At 42.8% G+C, this 27,942-nt stretch overlaps 2 protein-coding genes across 2 annotated transcripts; one reads left to right on the top strand and one right to left on the bottom strand.

The window, feature by feature from the left end:
• Positions 1-162: 162 nt before the first annotated feature.
• Positions 163-16,745, top strand: LOC308162382 (cytochrome P450 2J2-like). Its single transcript, XM_080536539.1, has 9 exons — positions 163-344; positions 8,314-8,476; positions 9,004-9,153; positions 9,602-9,762; positions 11,338-11,514; positions 12,161-12,302; positions 12,396-12,583; positions 12,997-13,138; positions 14,710-16,745. The coding sequence occupies exons 1-9, from the start codon at positions 180-182 to the stop codon at positions 14,883-14,885; spliced, it is 1,464 nt and encodes a 487-aa protein (XP_080392665.1). The 5' UTR covers positions 163-179; the 3' UTR covers positions 14,886-16,745.
• A 620-nt stretch (positions 16,746-17,365) lies between these two features.
• Positions 17,366-22,010, bottom strand: LOC308162204 (cytochrome P450 2J2-like). Its single transcript, XM_080536324.1, has 9 exons — positions 21,762-22,010; positions 20,924-21,086; positions 20,301-20,450; positions 19,934-20,094; positions 19,598-19,774; positions 19,279-19,420; positions 18,944-19,131; positions 18,680-18,821; positions 17,366-18,206 (listed from the first exon to the last, which is right to left on the bottom strand). The coding sequence occupies exons 1-9, from the start codon at positions 21,942-21,944 to the stop codon at positions 18,031-18,033; spliced, it is 1,482 nt and encodes a 493-aa protein (XP_080392450.1). The 5' UTR covers positions 21,945-22,010; the 3' UTR covers positions 17,366-18,030.
• Positions 22,011-27,942: the final 5,932 nt, after the last annotated feature.

Here is a 27,942-nt window from a genome sequence, read left to right as displayed (position 1 = left end):
GTTCGCTTTCACGTGTGAGTCCCTTCCTCTTTGTTATTCTCAACGTCGTAGCCAGAAGCTAGGGAGGTAGAAGGTATTTTGGTCAAACCGAGAAGGACAGCGGAAGATCTTTAGTTGTTGTCACCACATCCTGAGGTGTGATGATGACGGCGTTGGAGCACATCTTCTGTTTAGGATGGATGGACATGAGCAGCTTTCTGTTGTTTCTCTGTGTTTTCCTGTTCTTCGCCAACACGTGGAAGAACAGACGGCCGAAGAGCTTCCCCCCTGGTCCCTGGTCCCTGCCCCTCATAGGAGACCTGCATCACATCGAGCAGAGCCGCATGCACCTGCAGTTCACCCAGGTCAGTTCATCAGACTGCAATAATGTATTTATACAATTAATATACAATATTAATGTATGCATAATAATGTATAGATAATAATATATAGATATGAATGTATAAATAATAATGTATACATAATAATGTATAGATAATTATATATAGATATTAATGTATATATATTAATGTATAGATAATAATGTATTTATACAATTAATATACAATATTAATGTATAGATATTAATGTATAAATAATAATGTATAAATAATAATGTATACATAATAATGTATAGATATTAATGTATAAATAATAATGTATACATAACAATGTATAGATATTAATGTATAGATAATAATGTATTTATACAATTAATATACAGTATTAATGTATAAATATTAATGTATAGATAATGTATACATAATAATGTATAAATAATAATGTATACATAATAATGTATAGATATTAATGTATATATAATAATGTATAACCGCAAGCGACATTTAAGGATGCAAGGGTTAACCTCAAATAATACACATCTTTGTTATAACTTATGGCACTATCACACAGGTCACTAGATGGAGACATGTACTCTATATTGTGCATCATGCAATGTTCTGCCAGTGAATTGGTCGATTAAGAGATTCATGGTTATATAACTAGATTATAGTAATAATAGTTTAACCCTATAATCAAGGCATCTATGACAGTACATCTATGACAGGATAAGGAACAAACTTGGAAAATGTATTTTATGAAGAAGCCCTGTTCTGATGTTATTTCTGTAGGACATAAAAAGACTGCAGTTTTAAAACCCTATTTTATTTAGGAGTAAATGGCAAGCTGGCATGCTTTTTGTCCGATCAACCTCAAATTTGGTACACATGTTATGGCGCCGTCTCAAAGCACACTGACTTTGAAATTGATTAGAATAACGACCAAAACACACATCCAGCGTCAACCTTGCGTGAACCTCAGCGGTGCGTGTGAGTTTAATTTCAGCGCCCATGTTAACGGGTTAGAGCAGCCATACAGCCCATGTTAATGGGTTAGAGCAGCCATACAGCCCATGTTAACGGGTTAGAGCAGCCATACAGCCCATGTTAACAGGTTAGCAGCCATACAGCCCATGTTAACGGGTTAGAGCAGCCATACAGCCCATGTTAACGGGTTAGAGCAGCCATACAGCCAGGGGCGGATTTAGGATCGTAGGAGATCCGGGGCTTAGCCCAGAGGGAGAATATAATGTGCGCGCAGAGCGCGCCGGAAAATTTTGCCTTCAACCTTCAACTTACCACCACCTTAAAGCAGACAAAAGGCACTGGAGAACACATATACATTCACACCCTTTAATGAAGCAAACTAATTGTGGTGGTTCTGGGCACAGAGGGAGGTCAGCACACGTAGCTCCCAGTGGTGTAGTCTACGTGATACGCAGGACTACGCCGTATACCCACTAGGAAAGGCCAAGGATTTGCGTATACCCACTAGAAAATGCGCGAGGATACGTAACGGCGTTTTGTGACAGAACTTTCACTTTCATTCATAAAATTCACCCCGTAGACCTGTGTTACGAAGCACTTACTTCGAACTTTCTGACATGTTTGTTATCACATAACCAGTCGTTCAGAATGCTAGTCTCAGTATTTCCCCTACAGAGCCTTGGGGTGGGCGGGCCGCGAATTTGCGAAACCTAGGATGGTAGGGGGAGGCAGGGCAATACCGCTACCTGATTGGTTGGCGAAGCACTCCCTCATTTCGCCAGCCAGCTGGACTGAAAAAATCAGGTGTAGTGCTGAGGCACAAATATGTACATTTCAAGCCTGCAAACTGCGACACTTTAAATAAATGTGCAATAACACTATTGTGCAATATGACAACCCTAGTCGTCTATCTGTACAGTATAGTATAGTGGATAGTGTACATAGCCTTTATTTATGTAAACCAGCTCCTTCCCTTCTTGTGATTTTTTTAAAAGTGTTTTTTCCCCTTTCCTAACACCAGGGGAGCCACCCCTCCTAAATTTCGTTGTTTGGTACCTGTACTGTAGCAATGACAATAAAGACGATTCATTCATTCATTCATTAATTAATTCATTCATTCATTCATTCAAGTGTCTGATTATAGTTTCATGGTGTGAATAATAGTGTCAAAGAACTAGCAAGCTAGCTAGCTAGCTCAGAGGTGATTAGATGAGCTAGTCTGCTGCACACATGCCAGCTAAAGAGCTAACTGGAGGCACTTTATTATTTTACTTAAAGTAGATATACAATCTTTCTTATTCTGCTAGAATTGGGCTTTATGGTAATACCATAATGGCATATTTACAGTACATGGACAGTGGATTGAAGCATTGGAACAAACCCTCACTCATTGGAAATGTCTGTTTTTTGTAGTTGGACATACGATTTTCTTACAGGTGAGAGAGTAATTAAAGACAGTATCTGACTCTATTGCCCACAGCAACCCAATATTCAATTAGAATGATGTTATGATTTTATATGAATTCAATGTATACCTCTTATTAAATTATAAATACTCTGGTTGTTATATTTGCCTTTTGGGTGACAGCAAAAGAGGGAGAGAGGAGGATAGAGAGGGAGAGAAGGAGAGAGAGCAGGATGGTGTCGGCACACCAGAGAGAGAGAGAGCAAGAACCAGGTGAGAAAGTGGACATGTAGTCAAGACCACGTAAGTAGCCTTGAGAACCGATGGTTCTCGAGCCTAACGGCCCTTAGGGGGCAGGAGCCTATCTCCTGTTTCTGTAGCGTGAGGCAGCTTGATGTACAAGTACAGTCCATGCCACCCCCCCCCCCCCCCCCAAGGCAGCAAACACTGGTGTAGATGCATACTGTATGCATAAGTGAGTGTGGTGGTGCGTATGGGGTGTCGCTACGGGACAGGTGTCGCTCTGACTGGGAGGGCAAAATCACAGTATACCCACTAGAAAAAACTAGACTACACCACTGGTAGCTCCCCCTGTCAGTCACCATCATTTATATTTGTATAGAATTACATAATTGATGGGCTGAGGCTAGTTATGTTACAGTATGTATCAATTCAATTCAATTCAATTCAATGATACTTTATTTATCCCCGTGGGGAAATTCATTCTGCCACGCCACTCCACTAAAAACAACACATAACAACACAACATAAAGGACAGACAACAACACTGAGCCAGCCATATACGGTATATAAAAAAACAGCGAGATCACGATAAAAAAGTGGATAAAAGAGATGGCTATAGTTATTATATCAGGGCAGTCTCTGTGCTCACCACTTATATTGTATTTAGAGTCTTGTCCTGTGTTATATGACGATATATTACATGTATTGTTGGCCTGTGTATAGTACTGTGAAATCAAATCCCCCCTGGGACATTAAACAAACTTAGTTAGTTAGCGTTACATCTTAGGATAGATTTGAGTCATGTTCTGTATACATACATACTACCATAAGGGCATACTTAATGTGGTTACTCCATGTTTACTAGCTGTAACATTAACGTTACATCATTCTTTTTCACTTGTTACTCAGTCAACCAGAGTACAGATATCAAAGACTATCAGCCTGTTATTCACTTTATTTGTATAAGTATTATCCTTTGTTTGATTTCTTACCATGTACCGTAACAGTACCTTGCTATGTTTCATTTTCATTATAACATAACGTTATGTTATGATAGCCAGCTAGCATTAGCAAACCGGAAAAGTAGTGTCAGTGAGTCAGTCACCTTTCTAATAAGATTCACAAACCTGAAACATCATCTATGTCATTACTGCTGGTGATGTCATTGTTGTCAGCTGCTGATACTGCTGCTGCAACAAGGCGCTTGTTTTGTTGAAACAACTTTGGGATATCCATCCTTACAATTTTGCAAGTCAGGCACTGATTGAGATCACTTCTTCTTCAGGATAGGGCAGGCTACGCAGTACGCAGGCTAATGTCGCGCAGCTGCTGCCTCTCTGTTGGACTCCGGTACTGCACGTTACTCACGAGATTTTTATTTTTTTTATTTTATTTTTTTTAAGTAAAACATTCGGGGCTTTTCAGAAAACATCCGGGGCTTGAGCCCCAGTAGCCACCCCCTAGCGCCGCCCCTGCATACAGCCCATGTTAACGGGTTAGAGCAGCCATACAGCCCATGTTAACAGGTTAGAGCAGCCATACAGCACATGTTAACAGGTTAGAGCAGCCATACAGCCCATGTTAACAGGGTAGCAGCCATACAGGATGTTAACAGGTTAGAGCAGCCATACAGCCCATGTTAACAGGTTAGAGCAGCTATACAGCCCATGTTAACGGGTTAGAGCAGCTATACAGCCCATGTTAACAGGTTAGAGCAGCCATACAGCCCATGTTAACAGGGTAGCAGCCATACAGCCCATGTTAACGGGTTAGAGCAGCCATACAGCCCATGTTAACAGGTTAGCAGCCATACAGCCCATGTTAACAGGGTAGCAGCCATACAGCCCATGTTAACGGCAGTGGCGTAGCGCAAAATCCCGGGGCCCCCCCGCAAGGTGGCGGCGGGGGCCCTTTCGCAACGGAGTAAAAAAAAAAAAAAAAAAAAAAAACGTGCGTTTTTTAGAGGCCGATGCGTTATTGACGTTGCGAAATTTCGCAATATGCACTCTACATTCTAAATGCTTGACTTAGCAAAAGGTACAAACAAGTGAGAGCAATAGCCTTTAACTAAAACCAAATGGTAGACTACACATCAGTAGAATGTATTATAAGTAGAATAGTACAAGCTTTATTTCTTTAAACAAAGTGTGGTGTGCACAGCAGTGTGATATCTGTAAACATATCTGTAGACTCTCCGCTAAGGGTTGCCAGATGGGATTGAGAATTTCCAACCTAACCAATCTAAAAACTTCTAAATCCACCAAAAACCAGCCCATCTGGCAACCCTGTCTCCGCTGCATCAGAGTCTACTTGTTGCGTAAAATTGGCCAGGGTTAGTCAAATCCTTTTGGATTTGGATTTGTCCGTTGGACATCTCGTATATTGGTATATTGTGGCATTTCTTTACTGTTTGCCATCTGGTCTAGGAATACCCAGGGAGACGCAGACCGCAGAAGTAGATTAGAATAGTAGAATAGAAAAAAGAAACAGCTATATATAGCCTAACCATGCTGAATTACAGTATGTACCTGTATGATGCACTGACAGCCTGTGACTGTGAACCTGGCCGGACCCTGCCCTTCTGCCTGAGTTTGAGTATGATGCTGCCCAAATAAATGTTATTGTTTAGTGCTGTACGCTTTCGTGGTATTATATTGTGTGAATTATCATCTGTATGTTGTTTTTCTTTCACTCGACTAACCGCCGAGATAATACTTGAGACATGTACTTCCGTAAACATAAATTTTGTATTTGATTTTTTTACAATATCGGACCGACAGTCCCACATATAGCGGCTATAATGTCCGAATAGAGAATCTACCACCACCTAAAGAATGCTTATTGTACTTTGTATTGTATTTTCGCTTGCTCATTTTCCTTGTGTCTCGCTGCCTACGTGTGACGTCAAAGTCATGTTGCTATTGGATACGGCTAACTATGTATATATTTTTAAATATAGGCCTATATATTAAAATTAAGGTTGACACAATGAAGGGCCACTTATTTTCTTTATTTTATATATTTTGTAATTATACAAAAAAAAAAAAAAAAAAAATTGGGATCCAATGTTAGGGGGCCCCCTAGTGGCTGGGGCCCCCCCGCGGTGCGTCGCTTGCGGGCCCGTCCGCTACGCCACTGGTTAACGGGTTAGAGCAGCCATACAGCCCATGTTAACTGGGTAGCAGCCATACAGCCCATGTTAACGGGTTAGAGCAGCCATACAGCCCATGTTAACGGGTTAGAGCAGCCATACAGCCCATGTTAACAGGGTAGCAGCCATACAGCCCATGTTAACGGGTTAGAGCAGCCATACAGCCCATGTTAACAGGGTAGCAGCCATACAGCCCATGTTAACAGGTTAGCAGCCATACAGCCCACGTGAGAGGCGCGTCAGGTTGCTGCTGCTCGCTCGCTAGAGAGTCTGAGATTATCATACCAGCAATACACTACAGTTTCAATGTCTACATCTGTAAATATATACAGTATATATATATATATTTTTTTTTTATCAACACTTCCACTATCTGTTTCAGTAAGTTAAAAGAACATCAGGTGAAGGGCAGTATTTTTCCGGTGATATCTCTCGTCCTGCTCTCAATGGATGGTTGTTTTTCACCCCGTTCTGCTCTGCTGCCAATGGAGGAGAGCATCTACACTTCAACCTCTCTCATACACACACACACACACACACACACACACACACACACACACACACACACACACACACACACCCCCACACACACACACACACCCCTGGTTGGATTTGGAGTAAAGTGCTATCGCTCTCCTTTGGTCTACAACTCGCTCTAAAAAACAATGAAAATAAAACAATAAATGATTTAACCATGTTACTATTATTTAGGAAATGCGATTAGACAAGTGGCCTAATCTAAACTATTTAAAGTAAAGTTACGTTCCATAAAAAATAGACAGTATTTTGTACGTTGTCCTAGACAGTATTTTGTTCATGATCAACAGTAGTTTTACAATTAAACAAATGACGTGACTACTTTTTGCTTATAACGGTTTCACTTTTTGTTCATAATGACGTGAAATTAAACATTATATTATTGATGGTCATTATCAAGGGCAAACTCAATATACAAAGATACGGCTGGCTGTAGCAGCTCTGCAGTCGAGCTGCTGGAGAAACACTTCCAATAGGGAAGATGCAACAGAAAGTCCAGCAGAAGATCCGCCATGCACAGGCGCCGCTGAGGTAACGCTGCATGTGTATTTTAAGCGTAACAATGACTGGCAGCCCTATTTTCATATGTCATCATTTATGGTACATATTAATTTGCAGGTAGCTGTATGAACTTGTCCTTCGCAAAGTTTGCAGGGACTGGTACAAGCATAGGCTACTACATACCATTTTTTGTGTCAATCGGACTTGTGGTTCATAAAAATAAGATTTTTAAGTGTTATTCTTTTTATATTTAAAATTGGCTGAAAATGCTGAATATTTAGTATGGCAGCCATGTTTTTAATCCGATCATGTTGGAATTTGCTCGGCCTACGCATCTGTCATACTACTGTCTTGAGTTTCAGAAGGTTTCACATTAATTTGCATAAATATGGCAGACAGACTCATTTGCATATTTCATTAATTATGGTGTATAAGGCATACGGTTAATAAGTTATGGCCTGTTGGTATAGCGCCACTGGAATGTTGATCAAAATTGATGTGGGGGTGTGAACTGGGGGTCCTACGTGCCTGCCAAAAAGCAAAAAATAATAATAATCTGAATAATAATAGAAATAACAAAAACAATAGGGCGTTGCCCATCGCATGGGATTGTGTTCTAATAAGCTTTATTTATATACCACCTTTTAAAAACAATGTTACAAAGTGCTTTACAAATAGATAAAACAGATATATGAATAAAAACTAAATTCTCTATATTCTAAAACACATTAAAAAGAACAAGGGCTGCATAAATTAAAGGCAAGTCCATAAAACTGAGTTTTAAGAAGAGATTTAAAAGAGAATACTTATTTTGCTAGCCTAATATCCTCAACGTCAATGAGGTAGGCTAACCATACAGGCTCCAACATGCTATGCTGAGCTAGTGAATCATCCTTCAACATTCCTTTGTTGTCATACATCATATTGCTACAGTATGAGTGAAGAAAACATTACCGAGGGCAAATGCCCTTAAGCTTGTTTATCAACAAACAGCTGATTGACAACAGTTCAGTTCATTGGTCAGGTTAAAAAACCTATCTACCATATTGCTTTCCTCTATCCTTGTTCAGCTCTGTGCAGAGGAGTTTGTAGAGTAAGGGTTACCCAACTTCAAACTATTGAGATTCACCCAATGTCTCTTTGTTTTGTCGCGCCACACATGTTTCTCCTAGTTTGCTGAAAAATATGGGAACATCTTCAGCCTTCAAATCTTTGGTGGAAGGATCGTCGTTGTTAATGGGCACAAGCTGGTGAGAGAAATCTTGGTGCGACAAGGGGAGAACTTTGTAGACCGACCATCAATACCTATATTTGAAGACATTGCAGGAAACAAAGGTAACTTCAGTTGTTCTTTCATTACTAAAATAGTGTTTATTCACAGTAAGTGAATATGAATGTATTAAATCCTTTGACCTGCCAAAGGGATTAAATGGGAGTAGAATATAAAGTAATAACTTGATGGAATGAAACAAATGAAACACAACCATGTTGTCATTGACCAGTGTGTCATTTTAACAATGACATAACAATCTACGGGCGCATCTCAATAAACCGAGGTGGCGTCCTTCCCTTGTCTCTTCTCTTCTCCATCTGCACAGTCCAGCTCTTCCAGCTCTCTCTCTTTCATGCAGACCAGGTCAGCAGATAAGGAGAGGAAGTCTTGTCAGATGTTTTTGAGATGCACCCATGATTTCTATTTGATTTAACCTTTATTTATCCGGGTTAGTGTCATTGAGATGACGTCTCTTTCAAGAGAGACCTGGTCCAAGACAGCAGCCAAGAAGAACAATAAAACAAATGATAACATTTACCACAACCCCAATTGTTTTCATATAATGATTATTTTCCACTGTTTCCTGCAGCTGTGTCATTATCCAATGGCTCCCAGTGGAAGCATCAGAGGCGATTTGCTCTGTCCACTCTGAAGAACTTTGGTCTGGGCAAGAGGAGTCTGGAACCCTCCGTTCAGCAGGAGTGTCAGTTTCTGAACGAAGCCATCGCCAACTATCAAGGTATTCTGCGCCCCAACTACCCAAGAGCATTGAGTGAAGCTTTACTGCTCTCCTTTTAATGACAAAAGGGGCTTTTGCACACCTGGATTCTCTATTCGACAGGAGCGTAGGAAAAGAAACTATCTAGGACGTTGGTTGGAATGACCCAGTAAGACTGTAATTACAGAGCATGATGATTATGTAGCTGATGGAGGTGATCAGCATTGGGCAGCGACATCACCGACCTGAGACTGTGAAGTAGTGTCACCCTTTCCCAACCAGTGGCTAGGGTTTGATAGGGTAATGCTTACGATGCTCCTACCCGTTACCCAATGACACACCCATTACACACCCCTTAACCATCCCTTACACTTGGCCCACTGTAGCAATGTTTTCTCCTCACATTGTTAAATTGATTGATTGATAGATTGATTGATTATACTGTCCATCCTATGACTGCACATAACAGGTGAGCCCTTCGCACCCGAGTTACTGGTGAACAACTCTGTCGCTAACATCATCTGCTGCCTGGTGTTCGGGGATCGCTGTGACTACGGTGATGAGCACTTCCAGTCCCTCCTGCAGGACATGAACGAGTTACTCTTCTTAGAGCAAGGGATATGGGCACAGGTGAGACTCACATTAGTTGAACGCAGTGATACTCAACCCTGCTCCTGGAGAATCTCATAGGGCTTTCACATCGGCAAGGAACCGCGAACCTAGTCTGGAACCGGCCGGCGCGTTCAGACTGAAAATAAATTGGTTCGGAGCCTGAAAAGTTGGTTCGCAGCGGGAACCAGAAAATAGTGGTTCTCAAGATGGAACCAAAACGTAGAACAGTCACGTCGTCAGTGGGTGTGTCATATTCTAGGCTGCAAAGACCAGCAAGAAGGAAGGAGACAAAATCTAATCTAATCTAAATCTAATCATTAGTGATCAAAACAATTATAAAAAATTTCATTATTCTCTCTATCTTCCTCACATGCTCAGCAAACACACACACACACGCACGCAAACGTGAACTTCGGAAGCCATTTCTATTCCAGTAATGGAGCAGCTGGTTAGTAAGAGAACTCGTGTAGAAAGTGTATTTTGTTTTGTTTCATAGAAAATAGTGTTTATTTCAGATACTGTAGTGGAAGATGTTATCCTAATTTCCAGGGAAGTAGCTGCCATCTAGTTGTGACATAAGTGCATTTTTCTGTGGAAATCTTGAATGGAAAATGTTCTAAAATGTTTGGAGGGACAGAGTAGACCAGCATCAATATGCTTTTATTCCAATTAATTCTGTATCCTGAAAATGTAGGTTATTTTTTTCTGTTGTTTGTAGTTTTTGTTATGTACAGAAGAATATCATCTGCATATTAGGATATTTTGTTTTATGTTTCTTTTGTGTCATAGCCACAGATTTGGGGGTCTAGGCGAATACTCTGGGCAAGTGGTTCTACAGCTAGCGCAAATATCAATGCGGATAGGGGGCACCCTTGTCTTGTCCCTCTGAATAATTTAAAAGGAGGAGATAATGTTTGATTTATAAGGATTTGTGCCGTTGGGTTCCTATAGAGAAGTTTAATCCATGCTTGAAAATTATCTCCAAGGTGAAATCTATGTAGGATCTCAAATAAATATGACCATTCAATCTGGTCGAATGCTTTTTCAGCATCGAGCGTAAGAATGGCCAGATCTTCATTTCCCCTCCTTTTTGTATACATAATATTAAAGAGACGTCTTAGGTTAAAGGTAGAATTTATATTTGGTATGAAGCCTGTTTGATCCGTGTGGACTAAATTGTTTAATAAAGGACTCAATCTATTTTCAAAAATGTTAGCGTACAGTTTTCCGTCCAGATTCAGGAGACTGATTGGACGATAATGAGCCTACTTCCTGTGGATCCTTTCCTTTTTTGTGTATCATTGTGATTGTTGCTTCAGTTAAGGTTGGAGGTAGAGTGCCATTTGATTGGGCCTGTGTGTACATTCTGTGAAAGTATGGTGAAAGAATAGTGTTGAATTTCTTGTATAGTTCGCTTGGAATCCCATCTGTGTCCCTGGCTGATGGTCTGTAGATCTACAACCTGTGTCCTTGGCTGATGGTCTGTAGATCTACAACCTGTGTCCTTGGCTGATGGTCTGTAGATCTACAACCTGTGTCCCTGGCTGATAGTCTGTAGATCTACAACCTGTGTCCTTGGCTGATGGTCTGTAGATCTACAACATGTGTCCCTGGCTGATGCGGCGCCTTCCTGGGCCACACAGAAGGATCTTCACTCTGGTGGACAGGCTCCTCTCCTTCGTCAAGGCCAGGATCAGAGAACACAGAGAAGACCACGACCCCTCAGCACCCAGAGACTACATCGACTGCTTCCTCGCTGAGATGCCAAAGGTACTGTCCTGTGTGTGTGTGTGCGTGCGAGTGTATGTGTTTGTCTGTGTGTTTGATAGTGTTGATACATTTATAATGTTTAATGTATGATGTATATCATTTAATGTATAATGATAATGTTGATACATTTATAATGTTTAATGTATAATGTATAATGATATATATAATTTATAATGATAATGTTGATACATGATAATGTTGGTACATGCATGCAAAGAATCTTATGTGCGGTATATAATGAAGACTGATGTTTTTGTAATACTGTTTCCAACATTTGATTGGTGAAAGGATACACAGACAGAATGATGCTATGGATAAGGAGCAGACAGAATGATGCTATGGATAAGGAGCAGACAGAATGATGCTATGGATAAGGAGCAGACAGAATGATGCTATGGATAAGGAGCAGACAGAATGATGCTATGGATAAGGAGCAGACAGAATGATGCTATGGATAAGGAGCAGACAGAATGATGCTATGGATAAGGAGCAGACAGAATGATGCTATGGATAAGGAGCAGACAGAATGATGCTATGGATAAGGAGCAGACAGAATGATGCTATGGATAAGGAGCAGACAGAATGATGCTATGGATAAAGAGACAGACGGTTGTTTTGTTTTTGTGTTTTTGTGTTTTCACCTCAGTGGGAGGATGATCCTGAGTCTGGGTTTGATGAGGAGAACCTGGCTTTCTGCGCCGTGGACCTGCTTATTGCTGGGACTGAGACCACTGCCACCACTCTACAGTGGGGCATGCTCTATATGATCAGTTACCCTCACATACAAGGTGTGTGTGTGTGTGTGTGTGTGTGTGTGTGTGTGCGCGCGCACCAGAGACACAAACACACACACAAACATTCCTTGTTCCCTGTGTGTGTAGAGAGGGTCCAGGCAGAGATTGATGCGGTAGTTGGGTCGGCAAGACAACCATCTGTGACTGACAGGGAGAACATGCCCTACACTGACGCTGTCATCCATGAGATCCAGAGGATGGGCAACATCATACCCCTCAACTTGCCACGCATGGCCAGCAAGGACACCATCCTGGGGAAATACACTATCCCAAAGGTGTCTGTCTGTCTGTCTGTCTGTCTGTCTGTCTGTCTGTCTGTCTGTCTGTCTGTCTGTCTCTTTCTGTCTGTCTGTCTGTCTGTGTGTCTCTTTCTGTCTGTCTGTCTGTCTGTGTGTGTGTGTGTGTGTGTGTGTGTGTGTGTGTGTGTGTGTGTGTGTCTGTCTGACTGTATGTCTGTCTGTCTTTTTCTTTTTGTCTGTGTGTTTGTCTGTCTGTCTCTGTGTCTGGTCTGTCTGTTACCTTGATCATTGAGAATTTGGTTTCCCCACCAGGGCACCATGATTCTGGTCAAATTAATTCACTAAACTTTAAATGTAGAAATGGAATCCTCTTATTGTTTGATTGATCAGTTGGTCTGCTGATCAGTGACTGATGGCACGTGTGTGTGTGTCCATCCGTCCATCCTCAGGGCACCATGGTCATGGCTACCCTGACCTCAGTGCTGTTTGATGAGACTGAGTGGGAGACGCCTCACGTCTTCAACCCTCAACACTTCCTGGACCAGGAAGACAAGTTCAGGAAACGAGAGGCTTTCCTTCCCTTCTCAGCCGGTAAGCTCAATTCTGTAACGGTTTCAACTAGGGATGCACCGAAGGTTCGGCCACCGAATGTATTCGGCCGAATAATAGCAAAAAAAGCACATTCGGTATTCGGCCGAATGTGTGAAAAGACTGAATGTTTACCGCCGAATAGTAGCAGGGTTTTTCCTGCATAATTATGAGGCGGCCGTCTTCATCATATTTCTTGCCGCCTCCAGCTCTCGACAAAACTCTGACGGTCGTATTTTCTACAAGCGTTGCACTTGGTGGATTTATGTTATTTTTAACTGCAATTGCGGCATTGCGCCGACGTGGTGGCGGGGGCGCTGTTTAACCCTAACCCTGGTGGCGCTGTACAGCAAATAAGTTAGCTTTCGTGTTTGCCAGCGAAATAGCTGGGTGCCGCATCAATATGCCGACGGATCACGATGCCGACGGACCACGATGCCGACAGTTTATTAGCGGATTTCTGCGAGAGCTGACTGACGGACCACGATGCAGACAGCTCTCAATGCCGAAGGTTAGGGTCCTGCTGTCCGCAGTCCTGAATCTGAATATCTATATATGTTACGGTACATGTGGGAATACGATAGGCTACATGTGGGAAAACTAGGATTAGGTGCTACGTCCACTTGGTACATGCTGGCATGTCTAACCCTACCCCTAACCCTACCCCTAACCCTAACCCTACCCCTAATCCTAACCCTAACCTTAACCGTAGCACCCTAGCACCTAACCCTAACCCTAGTTTTCCCACATGTACCGTTTTCCCACATGTACCGTAACATATATTTCTATTATCAAATTCGTCATTCTATTTGCAATTCGAGACAAATAATCGTCCTCTCCTGTAGAATATCGACATTTCAACATGATAGTGCAGAGCAGCGGTGCCTGTTGCAGGGACACTGTACGGGGAGAGAGAGCAGAGATTTCATGTCGCAAAGCCGGCTGTGGTGCGCTGTTTGGGCAGGAACCTAGGTGTGTTTATCTGATTCAGGACCGCGGACAGCAGGACCCTAACCTTCGGCATCGTGGTCCGTCGGCATCGTGGTCCGTCGGCACAGCGGGTGGGCCCCAATAGCTGTGCACGTAAAGACAGAACAGGGAACCAGCACTTGCTGTTCATTATTCAGAATGATAAGTTGAGCCTATACTAGCGTTAGTCAGTGTTACTTTTAATGTATTATTAGCAAAATTATCAGTTTTGAAGTCTATCAGGGTTTTCAATCGCTGAAAAGTTCTATTGATCAGACAGTCAACAATAGGTTTTGCATTGACATGGTACTACTGTCATTAACAAGGACTAACAAACTTTCTCTGTCATAACACCTCATTTTGTGCCAGGAAAACCCCTGAGTAGACGTTAATTTATGCAATGGTACAAAATAAATGAAAAACTGCCGGTACGCATTCGATATTCGGCCAAATGTTTCCTTAAATTCGGCTTCGGCTTTGGCCAAGAATTTTTAATTCGATGCATCCCTAGTTTCAACCATGAAAAAACACACCAGTTTCCCATATTGAGAGAGAGTGTGTGTGTGTGTGTGTGTGTGTGTGTGTGTGTGTGTGTGTGTCCTCAGGTAAGCGTGTGTGTCTGGGGGAGCAGCTGGCCAGGATGGAGCTGTTTCTCTTCTTCACCTCCCTCCTCCAGAGGTTCTCCTTCTCTCCTCCCCAGGGGGAGAAACCCAGCCTGGAGTTCAAGCTGGGAACTACTCTCTGTCCCAAGCCCTACCGCCTGTGTGCCCTACCACGCTAAACTGGACCAGCCACTCACCGTCCCAAGCCTTACCGCAAGTCCAGTTCAGTATATAAGATAGATTAATAGATTAATCATGTATCGCAGTTTTCTGATGCTTTTAATGCTTCTCCAATCTGTGCATTGGATGTAAACTGTGCTCTTAATGTCGATGAAATTAATTCCATGTTTGACTCAACCTGCTCTGAGATTTTAGACTCTGTGCCTCTCCTCAGGTCCAAACGCAAAAAGGCATTTTTTACACCGTGGCTTAATGATTCCACGCGCACTCTCAGACGTACATGCAGGCGCTCAGAGAGAAAGTGGAAAAAGGACAGGCTCCACGTCTCCCTTGAAATTCTATGTGGTTGCCTGTAGTCCAGCACCTACGGCCCACAAATTGCCCCTCAGACAGCCTTCCCTCTCGCCTTCTTAAAGAGGTATTTGAGTCGGTCGGCCCAATTATCCTATTACTTATCAATACCTCTCTCAGCTCTGGACGCGTCCCAGCTGCCTTCAAACACACTGTGGTACACCCCCTGATTAAAAAGAAAAATCTCGACCCCCTCATTCTCTCCAACTTCAGGCCCATCTCCCAATTATCGCTCTTGTCCAAAGTTCTGGAGCGAGCAGTTTACGTTCGGTTGCAAGCATTTTTAGTTGTGCATAACATCCACGAGAAATTCCAGTCTAGCTTTAAACCATAACACTGAACGCCATAGCACTGAAACAGCCCTCCTGCGAGTCCAAAATGATCTGCTCCTAGCAGCCAACTCTGGCAGTCCTGCCATTTTGGTCCTCCTAGATCTCTCAGCCGCCTTCGACACAGTGGATCATTCGATCCTACTGTCACGTCTAGAACAACATGTGGGCATCACTGGTGTCGCCTTAAGCTGGTTTAAAGCCTACCTGTCCGGACGTAGTTTCTCCGTTCAGCTAGGTGAATTGTTCTCCTCTAAGGCCCCTCTCACCTGTGGGGTTCCTCAAGGGTCGATACTGGGCCCCCTTCTATTTCTCCTTTACATGCTGCCCCTAGGCCCTATCCTGGCAAACCATGGAGTGTCCTTCCACTGTTATGCTGATGATGTCCAGGTCTATCTGCCACTAAAATCTAGAGGAAAGGCTGCACTTCAGCCATTGCTCAATTGCCTGACTGACATCAAAGCATGGTTGAGTGCTAACTTCCTCAATCTAAATGAGAGCAAGACTGAGATCATTCTCTTTGCCAACACTTCTCTAGGCCCTTCTGTCGATGCTCTAGGTCCCCTTGGCTCAAACATCTGCTCATCAGGCTGAAATCTTGGAGTGATATTTGACAGTGACTTCAAATTCACCAAGCAGGTCTGCTCTGTGGTGAAAAATTGCTTTTTTCACCTCAGACTCCTCGCTAAAACAAGGGCCTATCTTCCGCAGAAGGACCTAGAGAAGGTGATCCATGCCTTCATTACAACCCGGCTGGATTACTGCAACTCTTTGTATGTTGGCATTGACCAGTCCCTGCTCCGTCAGCTGCAGCTAGTTCAGAATGCTGCAGCTCGACTACTCACCGTCACCGGTACAAAGAAGCATGACCATATTACACCAATCCTGGCTTCTCTTCACTGGCTCCCCGTCCGCTCCCGCATTGATTTTAAATTACTTTAAATTGTTTTTAAAGTACTGAACGGGCTGGCACCCCCGTACTTGGCTGACCTATTGCGCCACCACACTCCATCCAGAGCCCTTAGGTCAGCTGAGCAACTGCTTCTGGAGGTCCCCAGGACTAAATTAAAAACTAGAGGGGACAGAGCCTTCTCTAAGGCCGCCCCTAGGCTCTCCCCCTCCACATCAGAGCCGCAGAGAGCATTGAGGCTTTTAAAATACTAGTCAAAACACATCTTTTCTCCCTGGCCTTTGACCTGAGGTGAGCCTCCCTTCCCGACACTGCACTCTTTGCACTTTTATTTGTACTGCACCTTGCTTTTAGTGTATTTTTCTATTTAATCAGTTTTCTTTAATCTGTATTTTATCTCTTTTATCTTGTTTTTCTCTTTATATTTGATCTGTTAAGCACTTTGGGCGGCTCTTGTCGTTGTAAATGTTGTGCTATATAAATAAAGTAAAAAAAAAAAAAGAAGGGGAGTAATGAAGATAATGTTTAAATGATTGTGATATGGTCACTGCGTCAACCTCTCCCCCTTTTACACAGCATGGCTGTACCAGTGATATCAATGCTTAAATAAACATTTAACTTTTATGAGTAAAACAGTATTGGAATCTTTCAAACACCCAGCTCTGACTTTTTTGAGCACACCTATATTTAATATACACATAACCATACAATACCTGCAATCTATTGTGTTGTTGATGTGATGTTATCGGGGCCAGCGCCAGAACTAATCCGTTGGACGAGCATTTGATTTCAACTTCATTGTTTTTTTCAGGGAGGTGCTTTACAGTACAGCCTACTTTATTGAGATGTAAACGTACAATGTTTAGGACTACAATGGGTGGGATTGAATTCCTGTTGTTATCGAGTAAGAGCAATTCTACATTGTTTTTGTGCAACATTTCTAAGCAGCATTTCACTTGCTACCAAGCCACAACACTGGGGAAAAAACACTGCTCCTGCATCAATTCTATCAACGGAGCATACTTTACTTTGAAAGAGTGGACAGTCTGTGCCATGCGCACAAATTCACATCACAGAGACTGTACACTTCAGGACAGTGTATCAGGAGGGGTTGAAGCAGCTGTTATCATTAATGTTTATGTGAACCGTGTAGAATCACTGTAGATTAGCTCTGAGGAAACTAGGGTCTGGGAGCAACTGAGGATACAGGCTTGGCTTTATATACATGTTATGTAAGAGGACACAAGGGTTTCCAAGAACACAGGAAAGAAGTGCTGACATTCATTTTAACTCTTTGCAATCTCTCTAAAAACTCTCATTCATTCTCTCTCTCCTTGTCCAGTGATACTACTTCTAAAAACAGGACTTAAAGAAACAACTTGTTAATTCTCTACAGAACTGTGGGGTTTTCAGGCATAAAACTCTTTCAGTACAAATCTGATCCACTGTAAAGGTTTCTTTCAAATCAAAAGTAATTCACCATATTTTCTGCATGAATCATATCTTTAATGGATGCTGTCCCACAAAGCCATTGTATGGTTCTCCATATTTGGGTCACCGGGACTGGACTTGCAGGTTGAACTCCTCCGGAGAGTATGTGAAGCCTAGCAAGCCCTCCAGGCTGGGCATCTGTCCAGGAGCAGGGGAGAAGGTGAACCTCTGGAGCAAGTTGGTTAAGAAGAGGAAGAGCTCCATCCGGGCTAATTGTTCCCCCAGACACGCTCTCTTCCCTGTGGGGGAAAAAACAGTTGAGCAGAGATAAGAATGAAAGTTAGCCCAAACCAAGTGTAGTTGTCAGTAGTTAGAGCTAGCATGGATGAACCACAGTGTTTAGAATTAGCATGAGCTATTAGCGTAATCATAGCCTTGGGGTTAGCATGGGCTTACAGTACCTGGGTTATCAATCTACCGTTTGTATTCTAGTCTTTGTTAAGATTAGCTTAGTATCAAAAAACACAGTAATGGTCAGAGATAGCAGGCATTTCATGTACTGATACGTTATCAATGTTCAGCCCTGTTGTTATTACAAAGTCCAGGGTGTTGCCATGTTGATGCATAGTATGAGCTATTAGAGTAATCATAGCCTTGGGGTTAGCATGGGCTTACAGTACCTGGGTTATCAATAAAAACACAAATCTTACAGAATCAATCATAAACTGAATTGAAAAGGAATGCTGCTGGAGGAGATTGTTTGGTTTCTCACCTGCTGAAAAAGGCAGGAAGGCCTCTCTTCTCCGGAACTGGCCTTTGGAATCCAGGAAGTGTCCAGGGTTGAAGGTGTCTGGGGTTTCCCACTCGTTTTTGTCAAGCAGCACAGAAGCGAGGTTTGTTGTGATGGATGTCCCCTGAACAGATGAGAGAGCCACTAGTAACCTCACTGTGATGTTGGCTACTGTATTGTAGATATCTTGCTACACATAAAACCATTGACTTGGTAGGGACATTCTTTAGTACTTCAATAGCTTACTTTGGGTATAAAGTAGCCCCCCAATGTAGCATCTGTGCTGGCCATTTTGGGGAAGCCCAGGGGTACGATGTTGCCCAACCTCTGAGTCTCATGGATGACAGCGTCAGTGTAGGGCATGTTGGGTCTGTCGGCCATATTGGGCTGGCGGGACTGTCCAATCACACTGTCTATCTCAGCCTGGACCTTCTCTGTGTGGTACAACAAAGGGCTTTAAGTCAACATAATGATGTGTGCTGTGCGTTAAAAATGGGCCTCCAATACATCCACCAAGGAATGTTGAAATGAATGGGAATGTTCTATCAATTGTATGGGTGCTGTGGAAGAATGCACCCTACTTTGTGTCTCAGGGTAGTTCATCATAAAGACCATGGCCCAGCGTAGGGTGGTGGCAGCTGACTCTGTCCCAGCCTCGAACAAGTCCAGGAGACACACCACCAGGGTCTCTAAGTTGAAGCCAGCTTTGGGGTCCTCCTTCATCTGGGAAATGAATGATAAAAACATGGGTTGCATTTTGAATACTGATTCTCCAAGATACCAAATGGCTTTACGTTGTACCTACATAGTAACTACGCATGTAGTGGACCGTGCTGGTGCCTTACCATGTCCATCTCCGTCAGGTATGTGTCTATGTAGTGGACCGTGCTGGAGTCTTACCTTCTCCATCTCTGTCAGGTATGTGTCTATGTAGTCCCGGGGCTCTTCGGGGTCCCAGTCCTCCTGATGCTTCTCTATCTCCCCCTGCAGGAAGGAGGTGATTTGGCGGTAGATGGCGTGGATGGTCTGATGGGGTCCTGGCAGGTAGTGCAGGAGGCCTGGGAAGGCGTCATACAGCTGGGAGAGGGGAAACACAAGAGCACTCAGACCAGTGGTCCGCATGCACGTATTCACGCTGTGACTTCTTAAATAGAGCTAGTATGTTCATTCCAATGGGGATTATTCACCGAAGTGGATCAACGTATAGGTTAACTCTAGAGATTTGGGTTTGGTCACCTGAGCCTGAGCCGTGCCTGCTAGCAAAACAGCTTCATTGTCGAGCCGCAGAATGGTCTGGAAGTTCTCGTCGCTGTAGTCAAAGCGATGACCAAACACCACAGAGGAGATAACGTTTCCTACTGCGCTGTTTATGACGTAATGGGGGTTGAATGGCCTACCTAGGAATAATCAAAATCCCATTTATGGCTTACTAGGCCTACACTATTACCAATGACATGGTCAAGATCTCAATAACATTGTTATTACCTAAGGACTCTTTTGTATCGTTTGGGTTAATTCAAATAAAGCAGGTTTCTAATTGCGTTGAAGTGGCCATAACCAACAATCTAGTGAACTAGTGTATAACTGCAGTAGCTATACACACCATGCTCCTCTTTGAAGTGCTCACACAGGAAGGTACTCTCCAGTTGGGTGGCATGCTCCAAGGTCTTCTTGCCCTCACCAAAGTTACGCAGGTGGGTGACGGCGAACTTCCTCTGCATCTTCCACATGTAGCCATTGCTTAAAGCCATGCCTTTAGCCGAGAGAATGGTTGTGGAGAGTGAGATTTGGCATAGGTGTATCTAATATAATAATGTATGCCATTTAGCTGACGCTTTTAACCAAAGCGACTTACATTGCAATGAGTGTATACATTTTTCAGTATATATGGTCCCAGCGGGACTGGCATCTCAATATTCCAGGGTAGCTCTCTCTCATCTCCTCTCATTTATATGCAAAACTAATCTGATAAGACAAAATAGATGAAGGCTAAATAGTAGAAGTTTACATGTATCCAGTTCTTGCAGATCAACGACTGAGAGGGTTCCAATTTAGACAGTGAATGGAGATGCGTCCCGTATGTCTAGCTGTTTTACAGTTTCTTGTTTTGTGTGTTTGTCTCTCTGGCTCTGTTATGTTTGTCCCATTCCCTTGTAAAGGGACCTTGGGTTTGTGAAAGGCGTATGAAGGTATCACCTTCATCTGCCTCTTGTCTGTGTCACTCACCAAGCCCTTTGAACGTAACATGGAACAGAGGGATGATGGGGCGGTCAATGAAGCAGTCCATCTGGTTGACCAGAGCTTCCTTCACCATCTTGAAGCCGGATATAAACACTATCCTGGTACTGCCCTTCCTCAGGCTGAACACGGGACCATACTCCTCAGCCAGCTGGAGGGAAGGACAGAGCAGCACAGCATCAACACGCTGTGACATCAGTCTCAATAGAAACATGTGAAAAGAGAGAACTTTACAGCTGTGTAAATAAGACGCCCCATGAATCTGAGTACAGGCATCAACAGTACAGGCAGATGTGACATGTATCAGTCAAAGGTAGTATATAGCCTGTACAGGTCACACTTTATCATTGTGGGGAAAAAGGAGCCCCTTCAGAGAATGCCTAACTATTCAGGTTAAGCAAGTATATAACATGAAGGGTGAGTCTGGTCAAACAAACAGTCTGCTTCAGTCCCAAATAGATGTGGTGTTATTGTTAATGTGTGTGCGTTAATACGACAGTGGTGAAAATGACATACATATGACATAATCCTGACGCCATAAAGACCCATCTCTCTTCAGGCTACCTTAACTTTCTTATCCTTCTAAATGCCAACAATGGAAATGTAGGAACAGTGGATCCTAATTCTATGTGACATAATCTTGATATTAATTATTGACCGTCACACAGATATTCTCCTGTCTGCAAACACACACCCATGCACGCACGCACACAGAAAGAAAGAAAGAAAGAAAAGAACTAGCATATCTCATAGGTGATTAACCTGCAACTGTTTGATGTTAAATACAATCTGTTTGATTTTGATCTGTTTATCTTAATCGTCAGACCTTGTCCAGGGTTTTGAAATCAAGTCCGGTGAAGACATTTCCCAGGAAAGGCACAGCCCTGGGTCCAGGGGGAAAGTTGTGTGGCGTCTTGTTTCTGAAGATATCAGCCACCAACAGCAACACAAAGATAAACAGCAGCCAGCATGTAAGGTCCAGACACCCAAACAGAGCTTGTAAAATCATGGTAAAAAAAAAAAACAGTTTTCAGAGCCTGAATTGTTAACAGGTTGAGTGTTTTAAATCTCCCACTGAGGGCACGGAGTGTAGGAATGCAAGCCTTCTGTGGACATGCTGTTTATATTGTGACGTAAATTGGACTCTGCACAGAAAGTGTTCCCAGAATTCATGTTTCCTCCCCCCGTGTCTAATTATGCAGTTAGGTGCAGAAATATTTGGACAGTGACACAATTTCCGGGGTAGTGGTGGTCTAGTGGATAGTGAGTTGGACTTGAGATCGGAAGGTTGTGAGTTCAAATCCCGCCTGAAACCACACCACTACTAGTGTGCCCTTGGGTAAGGCACTTAGCCCCCAGTTACTCCAGGGGGAATGTCCCTGTAATTCGTAATTGTAAGTCGCTTTGGATAAAGGCGTCTGCTAAATGGCTAAATTAATTAATTAAAAATTAATTTCCAGAATGTTGGCTTTGTACGCCACCACACAATGGATTTGAAAGGAAACAATCTATCATGTAATTGAAGTGCAGACTTTCAGAATGAATTAAAGTTTTGAACAAAAATATTATATGAAACGTTTAGGAATTGCAACCCTTTTTATACACAGTCCCCTATTTTCATAATTGGATAAATTAACATAATCATAAATAAAATGTTCATTTTTATTACTTGACTTGGTGAAAATTAAAAAGGATTGAGATCAGGTGATTGACTCGGCATTGCAGAATATTCCACTTCTTTGCCGTAACCCAGGGATACCCAGGGATTTCACCTTTTAGATGTTGTTGTAGGAGGCCTCTGATGCAGAAATTACAGTGTTTTAAAAACGTTTATGTTTTAGTAATTTGTTTGTTTTATTTATGAACTCATTATTTATGATCATTCATTTTGGAATTATGAACTCAAATCCCTTCCTGAATTGACAGAATGTAAATGTTATAACCCTATTTCATTATGACAATACAATAGAAGTGTATTAGGCGTGAGAGGGAGGTAATGTCCATCAACTCGTAAGACAGTTTGTGATTTTTAGTGATTGAAAAAAAATCACTCATCACTAACCCTAACCCTGAATCTGAAGACAGTTTATCCCTAAACCCTTCAGAATTAATCCGTCTGCTTCTGTCACATAGTGACCCAGTGCCATTGGAAGCCATGCATGCCCATGCCATCACACTGCCTCCACCGTGTTTTACAGATGATGTGGTATGCTTCGGATCATGAGCCGTTGTTAATTAATAACCAAAGGAGGCTGAGTCTTTATCAATCATTTCAGAGTGTTTAATAATACTCTTGCAAGAGGGGTCTCTGTACAGTCAACATAGAGTTCCAAAGTACAAAGCCCACCTCTCTATGGGGTTGGTTCATCTTATAGTTTCAACATTCAGTTCTTGTACAACATCACGTGGGTTTTTAGTCACATTCCATTCTTCAAAACAGTTACACAGCACTATAGGGGCACAGCACACAGCACACACTCCATCCATTGTTTTGGTGTATGCTTAGTCTCTAGGCTTCCTGGTGGGCAGGGCAGGTTACAGTGGGTGTGGGGAGCGTCCTGTCCTTGCCTCACATTGATTTACGAATGTTATCTGAACACGATAAAGTGAATTGCTGTTTTCTGTTGGTGGCTGATGCCATCAGAAACAAGACGCCACACAACTTTCCCCCTGGTCTAGGTCTAAGGTCTAACGATTAAGATAAACAGATCGAAATCAAACGAATCATATTTAACATCAAACAGATCATCTACGAGGTATGCTAGTTCTTTCCTGTGTGTGTGTGTGTGTGTGTGTGTGTGTGTGTGTGTATGTATACAGATAGGAGAATATCTGTGTAACGGTTAATAATGAATATTATCAAGATTGTGTCACATGGAATTAGGATCTACTGTCACACCCTGTTCCTACATTACATTTACATTTTTGGCAAAAGGAAACAATAATAATGTTGTGTCTGTGTGTATGATTTATCATTATAGTCCATAAAGCATCTAGTGGGACTTGTTGTGTAAATCCTTCCCATCCCATCTGGGCATCAAAGCTGTAATAAAAAAAGAAGACAGTACATTTAAAAAGATTGCCCACTGTTACCAACACACCATTTTTATGAAATACTATGTTCATGAAATATAATTGTTAATACAATGACAATGACAAATACCTGAAGTGCTGGTGACGCACATCAAGGTCTCGCAACCGTTTCACCAAGCCGTGACACAAATGCAAACATTTTAAATCTCACCCGATCTCTGCAGCCGGAACTCCAATATCTCCACTCACACCTTCCCAGCCATTGCTCGTACATACAAGGCCAACGTTTCACAGCTGAGCTCTATCCACCCGTTCTCTGCAACACGTTCATTTTGTCGGCTTCTAGATCTAATCGTCCTCGTCGACCCAGGTCACCCAAACCTTCCACTCCCCGGGGATCCCATTGTCTCTCCTTCTCGAGGCAAAACCTATTTTCATGATCTTCCGTTTATCAGTCTGACATTTAAAGTCACATACAGTTGATCACCCTCTATTATATCAAATACAAAAACACAAATGAAAACATCATACATACAACAGACCAGACTCACCCTTCATGTTAGTTGGGAAATATACTTGCTTAACCTGAACAGTTAGGCCTTCTCTGAAGGGGCTCCTTTTTCCCCACAATGATAAAGTGTGACCTGTACAGGCTATATACTACCTTTGACTGATACATCTGCCTGTACTGTTGATGCCTGTACTCAGATTCATGGGGCGTCTTATTTACACAGCTGTAAAGTTCTCTCTTTTCACATGTTTCTATTGAGACTGATGTCACAGCGTGTTGATGCTGTGCTGCTCTGTCCTTCCCTCCAGCTGGCTGAGGAGTATGGTCCCGTGTTCAGCCTGAGGAAGGGCAGTACCAGGATGGTGTTTATATCCGGCTTCAAGATGGTGAAGGAAGCTCTGGTTAACCAGATGGACTGCTTCATTGACCGCCCCATCATCCCTCTGTTCCATGTTACGTTCAAAAGGCTTGGTGAGTGAGTGAACGAGTGAGTTAGTGAGTGAGTTAGTGAGTAAGTGGTATCACTTGTTGTTGTATGTCCTTTACATCGACATACAGGATGCATCTCCATTCACTGTCTAAATTGGAACCCTCTCGGTAAGTAAACTTCTACTATTTAGCTTTCAGACATTTTGTCTTATCAGATTAGTTTTGTATATAAATGAGAGGAGATGGAGATATATACAGTTACAATCAAAATTATTCAACCCCCTATTGCATTTTAGGCCATATCCACACTGAGACATATAGTCCTTGGGCCAAACCCCCAAATTGAACATTTCATTACCAAATTCTGGGCAAATCCTAGATGTGATTTTCTTATTCCTATACATCCCTAGATTATGTTTTGATATGATAGACCTTTTGGTTTGGCAGCTTATTAGTAGTTATCACCTCGTAAGGTACGGAGTGCTTTTTTCAAAACCGGAGTTTTGCCTAGAAAAGTCCCCTGCCATATATTGCTCCCCTTCGTATGATTCGCGCCTAGCTGTGCTGTGGTTGTGATGGAGACATGAGCCCTTTCGTGTTCTTTATGCGCCTGAGTCTCCTAAACACGTAGAGACCAACCCCGAGTCCATCAGAGATTCCTACGATGAGCTATGGTAACTTTACCGCACATAGCCCCTACCGATGAATGCCTAATTTTTGCGGTTTTCCGGAGGTATTGTGCTGTAGGTGCGGGAAAGTTACCATAGCTCAGCGTAGGAAGCTCTGATAAACTTGCCTTGCCTAAACCCTTTTGGAAGGTTTTGTTTATGTCCAGGTTTCACACATCTCTGTAGTTACATGTTCAGTGAGTGAGTCTAGTTGCTGGTGACCGCTAGGACCATAGGCAGATGCCTTGTTGGTAAGTAATTTGTTCAAAGTGCTTAAAACAAAGTGTGTGTTTACCTCCTCAAATAAATTAACTTAGCCCCAGCCAGATCCATATTTAGAGGTAAGTTACCTCAGGTAACTTTAGCTCGCAAGCTAGTTTAGAGTTAGTGGTAATGTATATCTAGCTGGTTAGATAACTAAGCGACCTTGGGTTCCCTGAAAGGTGCTATATAAATGCAAGTTGTTATTATTATTATTATTATTATTATTATTATTATTATTATTATTATTATTATAACTAGCTAGCTAGTTTTTTCCACCATAAATCATCTCCTGAAGCCACAACCATCTCCCACTACTGAGGCTACAGAGCAGCGATGTAACAGCTTCATTTACTTTTTCAGATCCAAGGTCAACAACAGGGGTCCCCAAACTTTTTTCTGTGAGGGCCACATCATTTTTCCTTTCTGTGATGGGGGGCCTGGGTTGGTCTCTAACATAAAATAATATGGAACGGAGTGGAATGGAGGCGGTTGCGCAAAGCAATTGCGCGCAGGAGAGCACTGGTGGATGCAAGCAAAGTCTAAACAGTTGAATTTGGATGGAATTTATACCTATAGTGATATGTCAATGAAATATAATCAGTTTTACAGTCTGATACTTGAGGGAGGACCCTCATCATACACAGGGGGACCCATGAAGCAGGGCTGTCTGGGGGTCCTTAAACGAGCATCAAACACTTAATTTCTTGCATTCTGATGAATTTGTGCCCTTTCTGCATCAATTTATGGTGGAAATGTCATTATTTATGTAAAGGAAAACACAATATTCAGGCACCAGATGACCATTCAAAATGTAATGTAATATAATGCAATATAAGGCTCTCAGGCATTCTGTACTTTCAAATATGTATTCTCCTTGAGCAGTCAACATCAACTATCAGCTATTTCGCTAGCAAACACGAAAGCTAACTTATTTGCGAAACAGCGCCCCCGCCACCACGTCGGTGCAATGCCGCAATTGCAGTTAGAAATTACATGTTGTTCAAAGGGCCGGTCCAAGTGTGGGGGTGGGCCGTGTTCGGCCCGCGGGCCGTAGTTTGGGGACCCCTGGTCAACAACATTCACTCTCTGATGCCCAGCTCTTCCTCTCTGTCTCCCTCTGCTACCAACCCCTCGCCTGGGAGTTTGCCATCTCTCCCATGTTTCACAGAGGTTCAACAGAGCCACATTATGGAAATCCTTAGAGGAATTAAATCATGCACTTGCGCCCTGGACCCCATTCCCACTGCTCTGCTCAAGTCATACGCCAACCTTGCCTTCCTGTCCAAGGTGCTAGTGAAGGAAGTTGCTTCCCAACTCCAGGATCACCTCAAACACAACAACCTGTTTGAAAGATTTCAGTCAGGCTTTCGCTCAGCCCACAGTACAGAAACGGCTATGCTAAGGGTGACGAATGAACTGCTGATGACATCCTCCTGGACCTGACAGCAGCATTTGACATGGTGGATCACACTATCCTCCTAGAGCGCCTCCACACCACCATTGGACTCTCAGACTCTGCACTGAAGTGGTTTCAGTCCTATCTCTCTGGCAGGACTGAATACGTCTCACTGGGAGGATGCAAGTCCAGACTTCTCCCTGTTACCTGTGGTGTTCCACAGGGGTCGGTTCTCGGCCCCATCCTCTTCATCACCTACATGCTCCCCCTCGGTCGTGTCATCACCAGATATGGGATGTCTTTCCATTGTTATTCTGATGACACACAGCTCTACATTAAAACTGCCCCAAGCCCCTCTGCAGCCATGTCATGTCTCACCAACTGTCTTGAGGAGATAAAGGCATGGATGAACAACAACTTCCTTCAGTTAAACAGTAACAAATCCGAAGCTCTTCTTGTTGGCACCCCACACCAGGTTCAGTCTTCGCCCATATCACAGCTCACCTTCGAGGGTCAAGTCATCCCCTTCTCCTCCTCAGTCTCAAATCTGGGGGTTAGGTTTGACCCTCACCTGACCTTCAGTGACCATATAAAACACCTGTGCAAAACCTCCTTCTATCATCTCAGAAATATTTCCAAACTCCGTCCCACTCTAACCCTGTCAGATGCAGAGAAACTTGTCCATGCCTTTATCTCCTCAAGACTG

This window comes from Nansenia antarctica (genome assembly GCF_963989245.1).
Source record: "Nansenia antarctica genome assembly, chromosome: 7".
Lineage (NCBI taxonomy): Eukaryota > Metazoa > Chordata > Actinopteri > Argentiniformes > Microstomatidae > Nansenia > Nansenia antarctica.
This window is presented reverse-complemented; position numbering and strand designations above follow the sequence as displayed.